We start from the raw sequence: 16,674 nt of genomic DNA on the forward strand, positions 1-16,674 counted from the left end.
ATTATTATGATTAGCGAGCGTTTTGTTTTTGGTAGGTCACTGACAAGACGAACCTCCACAACAAAAACAAAGTGTCACAGTGGGTGTTTATGAGTAAACAACAGCGGCAGTCTTGCTTTTAAATCAGCTGAGATGGTTGACCTTTATGGTCGTGCAGCAAATAAATGCATGGCACCACTTGGCAAAAAGTATGATGAATTAGCCCGTCAACATTAATAATGCCTTAAATATGGGAGGCCTAAACATCTGAAAGGGATGGAAGGTCTTGAGCCACAAGGGAATGGAGGATTTCTTGGACACCACACTGAAGAGAGAGAAAAAAATCACACTAACCACCTCTGACAGTTGTCCTTTTCGGTTACAGCTGAAATTGTGCATTACACGTGGTATCTGAGATGCACTCCTTCCTCTGCCCCTAAGCCTCTCAGTGGGGTGGAAAGCACACTGAAAATCTGACGTCATATGGTGGTTCTGCTCATGCAGGAGTGTTTTTTTTTTTTTTTTTTTTGGGAGGGGGGTGTCAAGGAAGGAGCTCTGTGAAGGAACAGCAATACCAGCAAATGCTCAAATAGGAGCAAAGAGTTGTTTTTTGGCCGTTTTTACCTCCACACGCTTCCCCTGTTTGTGCTCCTGCACCCAGTTCCCATAGCAGTGTTGTGTTTGCATGAGCACCTGACTCACGGCAGCTATCCTGGCTGTGGGGGAGTATCAATGAGCCAAGCCAGATGCCCTCTCTCTAGGTAGCTAGCCACATACCTCTTCTGCTTCTTCCCACACAGACTATCCACCAGGGCCACACACACACACACACACAGACACACAGTATAGGCTATACTGTATATCCTCATCTTTCATCTACATCAAGGGGACTGAGGCAGCAAAAGTTAAAAAATAAAAAAGGCTTAATGTGGCCTCATTTGGCTTCATTACAGAAAAGTGAGCACCTGACATTGTTAGGGCCGTAGACTAGAATGGTGGTAGTGGTGGTGGTGGTTTGGGTGGGGGGACACCTTAAAGCAATGTTGTCAGCCTCTTTAGCTCAACCCAAAGAGACAGAACAGCCGCGTCAATTCCCAGAGGATGACATTCACCTATATTTTTTCTTTGCTTTTGACATTTCTTAAGATAAATCACAAAATTAGCAGCAATCATTGTCAGTCCAAATTGATATATATATATATATATATATATATATATATATATATATATATATATATGGCCTGTGATGGACTGGCGGCCTGTCCAAGGTGTCTCCTCGCCTGCCGCCCAATGACTGCTGCAATAGGCTCCAGCATCCCCGTGACCCTCAGAGCAGGATAAGCGGTTTGTGTGTGTGTGTATCCATCCATCCATTCATTACCCATTAGCAGCTGATGAGTGTGTGTCGCACGAAACAGACCTGCACTGCAATGTATTAAAACTTTTTTTCCTGTATCTGTGTTGATATTCCGCTCCTCATTAGTTTAGCACTTATAACACCATTGACAATTTCGGGAAAAAAACGCTATATATATATATATATATATATATATATATATATATATATATATATACACACACACACACACACTCACACACACACACACATAGGTACCCTATCAACAGCACTTAGATGATGTTGTGACTCTTGAAAGATAGGAATCGACTCCTCAAGCATGTTCTTTCAAAGCAAGATGGTGAACTGGTGGGCTCAAAGCACTGTATGCAGAGAAGCAGATGGTGTAATGAGATATAATGACAATCACACCCACAGAGTTTTTGCCTGCATGAGACGTTCCTCACACAGTGGCATAGACATCATCATAGACCCCCCTCCCCTCTTTTTTTGTTGCTATGAAATATCTATGATTTAAAAAAAATTAAAACCATTCCATGGCAGTGTCATAGTGTACAAGGGGACTCCTTGAAAGTTCAGAGCTATGCATTTAAAATAGATGTTACGGTCTCATGCAGACATCAATCCTTTGGGTCACTGATAAATGTGTTTGGGGCCATGTACGGCAGCAGTGTGCACAGCATGGAAAATGTCGTGTTGATTTTGAAAGGTGTGCTACAGTACAATACCATTCTCTCAACAGTCTGACCTAATTTTCAGTTGTCTTATAAACAGCCTGCAGATTAACACTGTCCTGCACACTTACATAACTCAGCACTGTTGTGTAAGAGACGCAGGAAGCATAGAACTCTCTGAACACTTCGCCAGATTATTCATGCTCATTAACAGCCAATCAGATTCTAGATACTATATTCTATTCATCTCAGGACAGAACACACACACACATATACACACACACACACACACCAATCAGCCAAAATATTAAGACCACTGACAGGTAAGTGAATAACATTGGTTATGTCATTACAATGGCACCTGTCAAGGGGTGGGATATATTAGGCAGTTATTGAACAATCAGTTCTTGAAGTTGATGTGTTGGAAGAAGGAAAAATGGACAAGTGTAAGGATCTGAGTGAATTTGACAAGGGCCAAATTGTGATGCCCAGACGACTGAGTCAGAGCATCTCCAAAATGGCAGGTCTTGTGGGGTGTTCCCGGTATGTAGTGGTTAGTACCTACCAAAAAGGGGTCCAAAGAAAAACAACCGGTGAACCAGTAACCGAGTCATGGGCGCCCAAGGCTCACTGATGTGTGTCGGGAGCAAAGGCTACCCCGTCTGGTTCAATCCCACAGAGGAGCTACTGTTGCTCAAATTGCTGAAAAAGTTAATGCTGGCTATGATAGACAGGTGTCAGAAGACACAGTGCATCACAGCTTGCTCTGTATGGGGTTGCATAGCCGCAGACCAGTCAGAGTGTCCATGATGACCCCTGTCCACAGTTGAAAGTTCCTACAATGGGCACGTGAGCGTCAGAACTAGACCATGGAACAATGAAAGAAGGTGGCCTGGTCTGATGAATCACATTTTCTTTTACACCATATGGATGGATGGCCAGGTGCATGTGCGTCGTTTACCTGGGGAAGAGATGATACAAGGATGCACTATGGGAAGAAGGCAAGCTGGTGGAAACAGTGTGATGCTCTGGGCAATGTTCTGCTGGGAAACCCTGGGTCCTGGCATTCATGTGGATGTTACTTTGGCACGTACCACCTACCTAAACACCAAATGTTGCAGACTAAGTACACCTCTTCATGGCAACGGTAATCCCAGATGGTGGTGGGCTCTTTCAGTCTTTCAGCAGGATAATGCACTCTGCCACACTGCAAAAATTGTTCAGGAATGGTTTGAAGAATATAACAAAGAGTTCAAGGTGTTGCCTTGGCCTCCAAATTCCCCAGATCTCAATCCAATCGAGCATCTGTGGGATGTGCTGGAAGTTAGGCAGGTGGTTTTAATGTTTTGGCTGATTGGTGTATCTACAAACACACACACACACACACAAACACACACACACACGTGGAAGTATTTGTGCTCATGCAAATGTACGTGCACTGATCTGATTGATTTGAGTGTGTGTGTACACACATGAAAGCACACATAAGTATGAGTCGGTGTGTGTGATTATGAGTAGGAGGATGAATGAAGATGGGGGGCTTTCCACAGTTCATTCCCCTCAACACATAATAGACAACACTAAGAACTGAAACGGTAGAGTTGATATAGACAAAAAAGAATAATCTTTTTTCTGTCTGATTGGCTTTCAATTGCATGAAAATCAGCAGGCACAAAAAACTGCCAGTTCTAGTGGGGAATATTGAGGTAGGCATTTGAATAGTTTTCACCTTAATAGATAACGGATTCCTCCTCTGAATCAACAATTTGAATCCACACAGCAATGATCAGAGCAAAAATGCAGAACTCAGCAGTTTACAAATGATTCACAGATGGAAGATCCGTGTGGAAATAAAATCATGAAAAAATAAAAATCTCTAAGTTTGATTGGGTAATGTAGTTCCTGTTATAGCAGATACCATCGCATAGTCAATTGCTTACTTACCAAGAACTTCTCTTACAGGCCTGACCTTGTGGTAGCCTTCCGCTGACTTTGCAAGCTTCTTTGTTGAAGGTCTAATCCATGTTTTGCTTACACACACACACACACACACACGCGCACACACACACACACACACACACAAACACACACACACACACACACACACACACACACACACACACACACACACACACACACACACACACACACACACACACACACAAAGAACCAAAGCTTACCACTCAAGTGATACCATTTGTAATTCTGTCTCCATAAAAGAATACATTCGTGAATTGCGTAGCGTAACAGATTTAGGGATTTAGGAAAATTCATCATTCGTGACACCGACTGGCAAAGTAACACACTGAAGAAGCACTTACTTTATTATGTCATATATATTAATTGAACCGGTGGTGAAACAAACGCCCAGTTATGATGTCAGTGACAAAACTGGATAGAGATTCAGCTCACATTATGTGGTAGTACACAGAGGTCTAGTTTATGAAGTGCTAAAGGCAAAACTCCACAGTCCTGCAAATAAAGGGAAGATGTTTATAGTGGGTTGCAAAACATCATCAACATCTGTCTGTAGCAGGAAATATGCATTAATCATTCCTAGTAAATAGCATTGTGTGATGTTCCGGTCTTCCAGATGTTCATTCTGTATGCGGGTTTCTCCAGCTCATGTGGTTGGCTAGTGCTGTTGTGAACATGGCTCCAGGCGGCTGAAGCCCTGCCGCTGCATGACTGCACAGTATGCGGCGCCTCAGTGTGAACGTCATCCATGCTACCTCTGGAGGCTCTACGCCCTCTAGCGGTCAACGGTGTTACTGAGACTCAAAGTGAATGCCGAGCTCAACCTGCAGGTTTTGAATCACGTCAAGTCCGTCCATTTCTAGCGACTTAAATTCAGTCTGTTCGTTAACTCGCATGGACATTAGTAACCAACTCGCCGGGTTATAGGAAGGATGAAATGTGGGTCTATTAAATAGGACTCAGTCAGATCTCTTCAGATATCATTTTAATACAAAACAAATTACATACTGTACAATAAAAAATATCCAGTAGTATAATTTTACCAGCATTATTCTGAATATAAAAAAAATAATTTTCAAAATCAAGAGAACTGATAAAATCAGAAGTCAAAGATAAAGCCAACTTTTTCAATCTCAAGAAAGAGTAAAGTTAATCTTATTTATATGTTATTGTGTGAGTTAGGTCTGGGGAAAAAAACCTCACTTTCGATTCAACAGGTCCAACATGTAAAGTGAAAGTGTAATTCACATAATAACCATTGAATCTTTCTTCTTAAAATTCTATGCACAGGTGTAATAACCAATTAATGACAAATGTTGAATTTCGAAGAAAACCCAGTTGATGAATTGATTGAATTGAAAGTGAATTTCAAGCATTGAAGAGTCGTACTGCTTAGGAGGAGTTAGTTAGGAATCATGAGAAATCATCCACCTTACTGATATGTAGGGAAACTCTGGCCAGCAGGAACATCTAGCCCAGCGGTGGCTAACCATGTGCCATGGAGAGCCATGTGTATGCAGGTTTTCATTCCATCCTGACTCCACACCAGATGATTTCACTGATACATTCTTCCTCTTTGGTTGAAAGGTTGCTAATCAATGAAATCACCTGGTGTGGAGTCCGGCTGGAATGAAAACTTGCATACACATGGCTGTCCATGGCACATGTTTAGCCACCCCTGATCTAGCCCCTCACCTCAATCTAAAGATGATTCCTTTGATTCATGTCATCGTGAGAGAAAATAGCCCTGTAAAATAAAAGCAAACCACACACACTACTGTTAGGGTTGAGCCTATGAGAGGATCCAATTGCTCTGATGAACCTCAAAGGGGACCTCGCTATTTGCATGTACTTGATGCCCAGCATACACCATGGTGCAACACTTTGTAGCACTGAGTCATTACTGACTAAAATCAGGCCCCTGCTCAACGGCCCGGAGAGTCACCATCCAAAGTCCTTTAAAGACATTAACATTCCAAAAGTATAAAGTCATCAAAGTCCCTGTGACAAAGGTAATCCCACTTGACCACATAAAGACAACTATCAACCATCTAGCTCAATCATTTACATGTCTTTCAGATTTAGATAATATAAGATGCCAAGGCAAGGAGGTAGGGGTGAAGGTTGTTTCATAGATAGACCAATGTCACTAGTGTGAACTAATTGTGACTTTATTGTGAATTGGCATCTGGTATGCATCAAAATCAGTGTTGACCATTGTACAGGGCATGTGTCATTAAAGCTCATGTTGCAAAATAAATTAAATCCCAAAATAGGCACATAAAATTTTGATTTGAATCAGATGACCCAGAACACTTTGAATCAGATTTAATGTTGCAATTTAGGCATAGATAAGAAATAAGATCAACAGATTTGACAGATTTGTTGAACGATGTTTGTGCCAGATTTCAACTCTGTGTGTGTGTGTGTGTGTGTGTGTGTGTGTGTGTGTGTGTGTGTGTGTGTGTGTGTGTGTGTGTGTGTGTCATGCATGTGGGTGAAGGTAAAAAATGGCTCCCAAATCTTCCAGTCTTTTTAAGGCCTCAGCTTCATGACTCAGGTCATGATAAGAATCCTGGAAACAGAGAGAGAGTTGAATCATTATAAAGGATCTGGGATTTCCAAAGTGTGAGTTCCTACATCTGAGCAGAGATATGAAAGAAGGCAGAGCTCTCTGGTGGAGACACCCAAAGATCAACAGTAAGAGATTGGCAGTCTGTGGTGTAGCCTCATAGGGAAGGCCACCGAGGACAAGGCCAAGTCCACATCAAGTCTTTAGGGGGTGAGTACAAGTCAAGACCAATGGGGCTAAAACTTGGGTAAAGACACACCAGAACAGTGTAAGTCCAATTAAACACCTTGGCTTTGACTGTTGTAGTCTACCATCATTGTAAAAGTCACAATTTCACTACACTGTAACATTTATCTAAGCTTTTTTTTTAATCCTCTGCCAAGGGAGAAACGTCTCAGATTCCAATTGCCCGATGTTTCAGATACATAAATTGATAAAGATAATATTTAAACAAGATTAGATTGTACTGTATTGAGTAGGGATGTCCCGATCAAGTTTTTTGGGCCCCGATCCGATTCCGATAATTTAACATTGCTATCTGCCGATGCCTATACCGATCCAATCCGATCAGATACATTTTCCTAGAATAACCAATCCAATGTATATGCTTGACAATTGAATAGCTCTGGAATGTATTAAGAAAGAAAATGCCTGCATCCAAGCTGTTCCTTAATGGGTTTTTATTTATTTTCAAAATAAACAGTATAAATATATAACTCTAATCACAAGTACACTTGTATTGCAGCATTGGTTTTAATTTGTTCTTTAACAAAATAACCAAGTAACTGTAAACAAACTAAAATATATAGCTTATTCCACTTAGTGCAAATACTCACAATTCCACTTCAAAATGGAAGCTTAACTTTGACATTCAGTCACAACAATCAATTCCTTAGTGCAACATTGTACTAAAACTGGAATACTCAAAATGAGTGCATGACATGTAGTGTCGGGAGAGTAGGACATAACGTGGCTCCAACAGCTGCAAAAGACGGCGAAAACCAGTGTCCTCTACCACAGCGATGGGCTGGTCATCCAAAGTGATGAATTCAGCTACTTTTTCAGTTATCTTTTTGGCCTTGTTGCTGCCGGGAGGAAATCTCTCTCTTTGTAAAAGTACCCTCCAGTGTGAGTTGCTTCGGTGCAGCCTTCACCTTGGTTAGCAGAGTGAACTCCTTAAATTCCGTTTCGTGTTGTTTTAGGTGCCTAATCAAATTAGTGGTATTGTACACAGCTCTACAAAAACCGCCTCGCAAAATGCTTGCATTGCAAGTGGCTGTTGGGTTATTTTCAGTTTCTATTTTAAAATAATGCCACACTTCAGACATTTTAGCTGCATCCTGGTCATCCCTGATACTGCTGCAAATTGTGCTCCCCGTTTATGACAGCTGTGTGACAGCGGACTGACCGGAGGTGTCGCAAAACAAAACAAAAGATCGGATTTATTTTCCGCTCAATCCGATCCGATCTCTTAAAAATGCCTGGATCGGCCCCGATCCCGATCTTTGAGATCGGATCGGGACATCCCTAGTATTGAGCCGCATCGAGCCTCATCCTTCCTCCTCAGGGGGAGTTTGATATCAAATATAAGAAGTAAATGAAAGTCTTGTACTCAACTGGTCTTGAAAAATTATCTTGACTGTCTGGGATCGAGTCAAAATCTGAGTCATTAGGCTCTGAAGTCCAAGGCAAAATGGAATCAAGACCGGACTCGAGACTCGAGTACTACAACCTTACTTTGATATATAAATTGTTTTCTATTAAATGATTCTCATCATTAAATAACTAAACAAAACCAAATTCACCATAGGTATATAATTAGTCAAATCTGAGAATCAGCCAGATTTGGCACTTGGGTAGTCCCTTGAGGTTGACACTTCCTGTATATTCCCTTGGGCTCTACATCTTTTTTTAAGGAATATTGGATAGCATAACCAGACATATACTAAATGTACATGTGACCATTACAACATACACTTTGTCCCAAATGCCCACTACATACCAATTCTTACAGTGTTTTGAGTGTGCAGTGTGTTCACACTAGAAAACTGACAAAATTAAGTACACTTCAGCATTCCAGCATGCAACCGAATCTGCTTGAATTTTGAGTGAGCTGTATTGTACCATAATGCAATATCCTGCATTATGACTTTCCTGGTTTTACAAAATGGTACGTTTGTTCATTTCTGACACATTGTCAAAATAGTATACTAGGAAGATTAGAACATAACAGTTACTATAGTTTTGGTGTATTGTATGGATTTGGGACACAACAACAGACTACAATGGACAGATTAATGTCACCCACCTTCATAGATTTCATGGTGTCATATCCATAGTAATGAATGGGAAGCTTTTGGTTCTTGGAGGTGGGGTATCCAAAGCCAGCAACATGGACCATATCGCAGTAGTTGAGAGCCATGAACACAGCTAAGATACCTGTGGTGGGATGCACCGGCTTCTGAAACAAAACAAAATCCCATAAGACTACGAGGAATTGCAGCCTTGCTAGATTGATTCTGGCTGTGCCACGTGCCAAAACATTCACATATTGTTAAATGGTGGGGTTTCAGTGATTTCCGTGCAGGTTTCCTTGTGCAAGGCCTTTAACAACCAATAAGCTCTTGGGAGGGACTGAGGTAAGTGGATGAGTTCGGATGAACCATGATCATACAGTAATTGTAAATCATAGGAGAAAAATAAAGGGATGGTGAAAATGTGCAAACAAACATTATTTTGATAAAAAAAAAAAGTTCAAAAGCTGTCTCTCCATTTATGTATTCCAGTATATAAGGTGTATAAATCCTTGACACAATGGACTGGAGTTGTACATTTCTCCATTTATAAATCGTTATTTGATGCATCTGGACTATGGAGTCAGGCTGCATAATGCTAACGTTCATCTTCACCATGGTTGGAGACACACTTCAGCCTCAATATACTGTGGTGGACACGTATTGGGGACAGAATTCAACCCAGGAACTAAGGGTTAAGTCATGGTTGCCCTGGCAGGTTAACGCAGGGTTAAGTTATGGTTGTCCAGCCAGTTTTCTGGGAATTCTTGCCACCTCCGCTCAGTCGAGCTGTGGTTTGGTTGTCTCTCTGATTTACCGTGGATTAAAGAAAGTTGCCTACACGGCTAAAGTGTGAACCTACGGTCTTCTCCGTTCCTTCGGCTCTACACTGGTGACCCCGACGTCGGTTTTCGGATAAGTTTTCTGAAACCACACACATTATGGCTACGAACGCCGTTGCAATGAAACTGCCGGAGTTTTGGGAGTCTTCCGCGGCTACATGGTTCGCGCAGGCTGAGGCACAGTTCGCGCTCAGAGACATAACAGCAGACGAGACCAGGTACTACTACGTAGTGGCAGCGCTGGGGTGCGCTACGGCTTCCAGGATAAGCGGTTTCATAACCGACCCACCGGCCGATGGTAAATACGCCGCACTTAAACATATCCTCCTTGAAACTTTTGAACTGTCAACAACGGAGAGAGCACGTCGCCTCTTCGCAATTCAGGGCTTGGGAGATGGCAAACCATCGGAGCTAATGAGCAGGATGTTAAACCTACTGGTTCAAGAAAAGCCATGTTTCCTGTTTATGGAGCTGTTTCTGCGCAACATGCCGCCCCACGTCCAGACTGCGCTCGCTAACTCCACCATCACTGATCCCCGTGAGCTGGCAAAGGAGGCTGACCGATTCTTCGTCGCTACACAACGTTCCTCCCATGCCGGGGTGCTGGCTCCTACCTTCACTGGCCCCCCGCCGACATCGCGGGCGTGGCCCGACGGTGGCGCCACAGCGTCAGACCGCTACAAGCCCTCTGGACTCTGTATGTACCACGCTCGATTTGGTGCGAAAGCTAAACGGTGCCGTTCCCCCTGCAACTACAGGCCGACGGGAAACGAGAGGGCCAACACTCAGTAGTGGCCATGAGTGTTGGCGATACGAGCAGGCTACTCTTCATCCTCGACACCATCTCCGGTCGGCGATTTCTTTGTGACACGGGCGCACAGAGAAGCGTGCTCCCTGCTACTGACGTCGACATCATGGGCGGGGAGCGGGGCCCCCAGTTGGCGACGGCTGACGGCAGCCCTATCCACACCTACGGCGTGCGGTCTGTAGAACTGTGTTTTGGTGGACAACGTTTCACGTGGGAGTTCGTCATGGCCAATGTAACGCTTCCTCTCCTCGGAGCTGATTTTTTGTGCGCTTACGGTTTGCTAGTGGACATTCAGAACAGCCGTCTGGTCGATGCCTTAACCTTCTCCTCCTTCGCATGTACGCGGAGGGAAGCGGCCTATGCAGGTCTAGCCAACTCTCTCTCAGAGGCAGACAAGTTCAACCGCCTCCTCGCTGAGTTCCCTGACCTCACCCAGCCTACCTTCTCTGCACCTACCGCTAAGCATGGGGTGGAGCATCACATTGCTACGAAGGGGCCCCCGGTCTACGCCAGAGCCAGGCGTCTCGACCCCGCCAAACTCGCCATTGCCAAGTCTGAGTTTGAGCACCTGGAACGCATGGGGATCATCCGCCGCTCTGACAGCCCGTGGGCGTCCCCACTCCACATCGTCGCTAAGCCTGATGGAGGTTGGCGCCCATGCGGGGACTACCGCCGACTAAATGACGCCACCACGCCCGACCGCTATCCTGTCCCGCATATCCAGGACTTTTCTGCAAACCTGTCTGGCAAATGCGTCTTCTCAAAAGTCGACCTGGTCCGTGGTTATCATCAAGTTCCCGTGCACCCCTCAGACATCCCCAAGACAGCGGTGACTACCCCATTTGGCCTATTTGAATTCCTACGAATGCCATTTGGACTCAAAAACGCGGCCCAGTCCTTTCAGCGGCTGATGGATTCAGTGCTCCGTGGCCTTCCTTTCATCTTTGTCTATTTGGACGACATACTCATCGCCAGCGCCTCCGAGGAAGAACACCTGTCCCATCTTCATGCCCTCTTCACACGCCTCAGCCAGCATGGGCTGATCGTCAACCCGGCGAAGTGCCGGTTCGGGCTGACAGCCATTGATTTCCTCGGGCACCGCATCACTGGGGACGGGGCAGTCCCCCTGCCCTCAAAGGTGGAAGCGGTGGCGGCCTTTCCGCGCCCCCAAACAGCTCGTGCGCTCAGGGAGTTCATCGGGATGGTGACATTCTACCACCGCTTCATTCCCCGAGCCGCCTTTATCATCCGGCCACTGTACGAGGCGCTGAAAGGCATGTCCCCCAACCAGGCGGTCGACTGGACAGCAGAGCAGGACCGTGCGTTCACCGAGACTAAAGCTGCGCTCTCCCAGGCTACCCTGCTAGCGCATCCTTCACCTACAGTGCCTATTTCCATAACCACGGATGCATCGGACTATGCTGTTGGTGCGGTTCACGAACAGTGGGTGGGGGGGGCTTGGCAGCCTTTGGCCTTTTTCAGTCGCCAGCTTACACCCCGAGAGCGCAAGTATAGTACTTTTTACAGGGAACTCCTCGGTCTCTGGCTCGCCGTCCGGCATTTCCGTTTCCTGCTAGAGGGCCGCGAGTTTACTGCGTACGTGGACCACAAGCCCCTCACGTTTGCCATGTCCAAGACGGCCGAGCCATGGTCCGCTCGCCAGCAGCGACAACTCTCCTACATTTCGGAATTCACTACCGACATCCAGCACGTCGCTGGTAAGTCTAACCAGGTAGCTGACTGCCTCTCTAGGGCAGTGATTGGAGCGGTCCACCTAGGCCTTGACTATGCACAGATGGCCGCTGACCAGGCCACGGACCCGAGCATCCTCCGTCTCCGGGCCTCCGACACGGGGCTCCGCCTGCAGGACGTTCCTTTCAGCGACACAGGTGTCACCCTCCTGTGTGACGTCTCCACAGGACAGCCCAGGCCCATCGTCCCGCACAGCTGGAGACGCCCCGTATTTGAAGCTGTGCACGGCCTCTCTCATCCAGGCGGTAAGCCATCCGTGCGCCTGACCTCTGCTAAGTTTGTGTGGGAGGGACTTAAGAGAGACGTGAAAGCGTGGGCCGACTTGTGTGTTGCCTGTCAGCGGGCTAAGATACACCGCCACATTAAGGCGCCCCTGGAACGCTTCGCAGTGCCGGAGAGACGATTTGACCATGTCCACGTCGACCTGGTTGGTCCCCTACCCCCCTCCCAGGGGTTCACCTACCTCTTCACTGTGGTGGACAGGACTACGCGCTGGCCTGAAGCTGTTCCCCTGGCATCCACGACGTCTGCTGATGTGGCCCGGGCTTTTATTGGGTTGTGGGTCTCACGTTTCGGTACGCCTTCCGACCTTTCATCTGACCGCGGGCCACAGTTTACCTCAGAGCTATGGAATGCTGTGGGTGAGGCTCTGGGCGTCAAGCTTCATCGCACTACCGCCTACCACCCTCAGGCGAACGGCCTATGTGAGCGCTTCCACCGGTCCATGAAGGCTGCGCTTCGGGCTACTCTCAAGGACTGCAACTGGGTCGACAAGCTCCCATGGGTCATGCTGGGCCTGCGGACCGCCCCGAAGGAAGACCTACAAGCCTCCTCTGCGGAGCTGGTGTACGGCACGCCGCTGCGAGTCCCAGGCGATTTCATGCCCAATGCAACGCGTCCCTGGTCAGCTGTGGACCAACGAGCCTCCTTGCTGGACGGGGTCAGAGCTTTCACACCCGTCCCTACCGCCCAACACGGCGCGCCGGTGTCCCAGGTGCCCCCAGGTCTGCAGTCAGCGGACTACGTGTTCATCCGTCACGACGCACACCGCCCCCCTCTGCAACCCCCTTATGACGGCCCCTTCCGCGTCCTGGAATGGGGAACTAAGCACCTGGTGGTGGATTTTGGGGGCACGGCCGAGCATGTTTCAGTGGACCGAGTTAAACCCGCACACCTGGACTTGACGCAGCCGTTGGAGTTAGCCCAACCTCCTCGTCGCGGTCGTCCCCCGGCTCCGCCTCCTCCCCCCGTGGAGGCCCGAGCTGCCTCTTCTGCTCCTCAGGCCGACCTCCACAGGCCCGCGTCAATGCCTCCCGGAGACACTCCGGCCCCTGTTATCCGGAGCCGCCGCGGACGGCCTGTCGTCCCCCCGCGCCTGCCTGACTTCGATTACTAGGGCGAATTCTGGGGGGGCTCATGTGGTGGACACGTATTGGGGACAGAATTCAACCCAGGAACTAAGGGTTAAGTCATGGTTGCCCTGGCAGGTTAACGCAGGGTTAAGTTATGGTTGTCCAGCCAGTTTTCTGGGAATTCTTGCCACCTCCGCTCAGTCGAGCTGTGGTTTGGTTGTCTCTCTGATTTACCGTGGATTAAAGAAAGTTGCCTACACGGCTAAAGTGTGAACCTACGGTCTTCTCCGTTCCTTCGGCTCTACAATACCACTTTTGAAATGTGTTGACCGGGTAGGACAAACTGGTGCAGTAGCAAATCCATACGTGTTGGAAACATCTCCAGTGGCAAAAAAGAAAGGAAAAAAATGTTAAAATGCGATGCAAATGTGGCAATGCTTCTGTCAGACAGACGATCGATGTAACTGTAGAAAAATTAAGTAGTATGATGACGTACACTACCGTTCAAAAGTTTGGGATCACCCAAACAATTTTGTGTTTTCCATGAAAAGTCACACTTATTCACCACCATATGTTGTGAAATGAATAGAAAATAGAGTCAAGACATTGACAAGGTTAGAAATAATGATTTGTATTTGAAATAAGATTTTTTTTACATCAAACTTTGCTTTCGTCAAAGAATCCTCCATTTGCAGCAATTACATCATTGCAGACCTTTGGCATTCTAGCTGTTAATTTGTTGAGGTAATCTGGAGAAATTGCACCCCACGCTTCCAGAAGCAGCTCCCACAAGTTGGATTGGTTGGATGGGCACTTCTTTGAGCAGATTGAGTTTCTGGAGCATCACATTTGTGGGGTCAATTAAACGCTCAAAATGGCCAGAAAAAGAGAACTTTCATCTGAAACTCGACAGTCTATTCTTGTTCTTAGAAATGAAGGCTATTCCATGCGAGAAATTGCTAAGAAATTGAAGATTTCCTACACCGGTGTGTACTACTCCCTTCAGAGGACAGCACAAACAGGCTCTAACCAGAGTAGAAAAAGAAGTGGGAGGCCGCGTTGCACAACTGAGCAAGAAGATAAGTACATTAGAGTCTCTAGTTTGAGAAACAGACGCCTCACAGGTCCCCAACTGGCATCTTCATTAAATAGTACCTGTTAGAGCCTGTTTGTGCTGTCCTCTGAAGGGAGTAGTACACACCGGTGTAGGAAATCTTCAATTTCTTAGCAATTTCTCGCATGGAATAGCCTTCATTTCTAAGAACAAGAATAGACTGTCGAGTTTCAGATGAAAGTTCTCTTTTTCTGGCCATTTTGAGCGTTTAATTGACCCCACAAATGTGATGCTCCAGAAACTCAATCTGCTCAAAGAAGTGCCCATCCAACCAATCCAACTTGTGGGAGCTGCTTCTGGAAGCGTGGGGTGCAATTTCTCCAGATTACCTCAACAAATTAACAGCTAGAATGCCAAAGGTCTGCAATGCTGTAATTGCTGCAAATGGAGGATTCTTTGACGAAAGCAAAGTTTGATGTAAAAAAAATCTTATTTCAAATACAAATCATTATTTCTAACCTTGTCAATGTCTTGACTCTATTTTCTATTCATTTCACAACATATGGTGGTGAATAAGTGTGACTTTTCATGGAAAACACGAAATTGTTTGGGTGATCCCAAACTTTTGAACGGTAGTGTAGCTTAGACTGTCTGCGTTAGCTTTAGTCTATGGATAACATTTAACAAGGGTGCAGACTATTTACTGGTGAGCTGATGGCACACGAGCTACAATGGCCGCTACACCTTGTTTGTAATCCGAAAACATCAGTGTCAGCAGGTCTATTTCTCTGTCTCCTACATCCAACTATGTTGGAATGCTGTTTTACTGTAATAGTGATTGATTTTCCAACAGAATTTCCAAATTTTCATCACATTTCAAATGGATAAAATAATGTAAAATCTTACGGATTGCAGCTTTAACTGTCTAGTTCTTCAAGCACAGGCATGACTAATAGGCACTACCACATTTAACCATTAGATGGTGATAAATAGCTAGAAACGTTGATACTAGGTCCTTAAGCCCTATCATTTCAGAATCAGAAAGATGTTTTATTTGCCATGGAAGCTTTCACATTACCAGAAATTTTGCTTGGTGCATTGCTTTTATTATGACCCTTAGAATATAAAATTTAAGAGAAATTAAAAAGAGTAAAAGCAATGTAATCTGTAAATATGCATATAAGATCATTGCTCGATTGACATTGGAATATTGGCTGTGTGCAGAATAATAATTGCAAATTTTGACAGATGACCAAATCATTCAAAATATGATTTCTTTATACAGGGTGAATATGACATATTTACAAAGGGGCAGGAGGTGCAAATTGAAAAGGACAGGACTGAAAAAGGAAAACTTGTCTTAAAAAAAGCTCTGTTTAATAAATTTGATCCTAGGCATGGCTTCATGTGATCATCTGAAAAATCATGCAAAGGTTGTACCAGGGGCATAAAATCTGCCCCTGATCCCTAGTAGATGGCAATGTTGCTTACATGTTCATTTCTTCTCAGACTGCAACCTGGAACACATTAACAGATTATAATCTTCCTAATCCTCATTCCTAACACTCACTCCTCTACACAGAAAAAACAAACCAACACAAAAAGAAGGGAAAAATGTGGTCATCAGTTTCTGAAAGGTTTGGCAATTTTTTAATTTGTGCTCGGCTAAGATAGTTAAAACTGGCCAGTTAAATATCCAGCAAACTCAAGAGATGGATGTCATGCATTTGATTTATAACAGCTAAACAATTTCTACTCAATGTGAATATGAAGAAATATTAGTTAGCTTCCTGCCAGAACACTGAACGTTTTGAAATGGCTGATTGTTAAATGATATGTTTTTTGTTTTTTTTTTAACCCAGATTTAATCAAAACGTCACCGGGTATCTTTTAGAATCATACGGACAAAAATGTCACTGATTTTGTTGATATTGAGAAACTTAACCCTTTACTGAATTTGCTCAGTAGGTTTCAACACAGTCCAATGGGGCAATTGTTTAAGCATTCAAGCAC

At 45.2% G+C, this 16,674-nt stretch overlaps 1 protein-coding gene across 1 annotated transcript in view; it reads right to left on the minus strand.

The window, feature by feature from the left end:
• Positions 1 to 5,682: 5,682 nt before the first annotated feature.
• st3gal4 (ST3 beta-galactoside alpha-2,3-sialyltransferase 4) overlaps positions 5,683 to 16,674 on the minus strand; it is an 83,809-nt gene continuing 72,817 nt past the window's right edge. Inside the window, exons 12-13 of the mRNA XM_056283765.1 lie at positions 8,868 to 9,017; positions 5,683 to 6,562 (exon numbers count right to left, since the gene is read on the minus strand). Coding sequence (XP_056139740.1) covers positions 6,473 to 6,562; positions 8,868 to 9,017 — 240 coding nt within the window. The 3' untranslated portion in view covers positions 5,683 to 6,472. The remainder of the gene's footprint in view (positions 6,563 to 8,867; positions 9,018 to 16,674) is intronic.

The sequence above is a fragment of the Lampris incognitus genome, chromosome 7 (genome assembly GCF_029633865.1).
Source record: "Lampris incognitus isolate fLamInc1 chromosome 7, fLamInc1.hap2, whole genome shotgun sequence".
Lineage (NCBI taxonomy): Eukaryota > Metazoa > Chordata > Actinopteri > Lampriformes > Lampridae > Lampris > Lampris incognitus.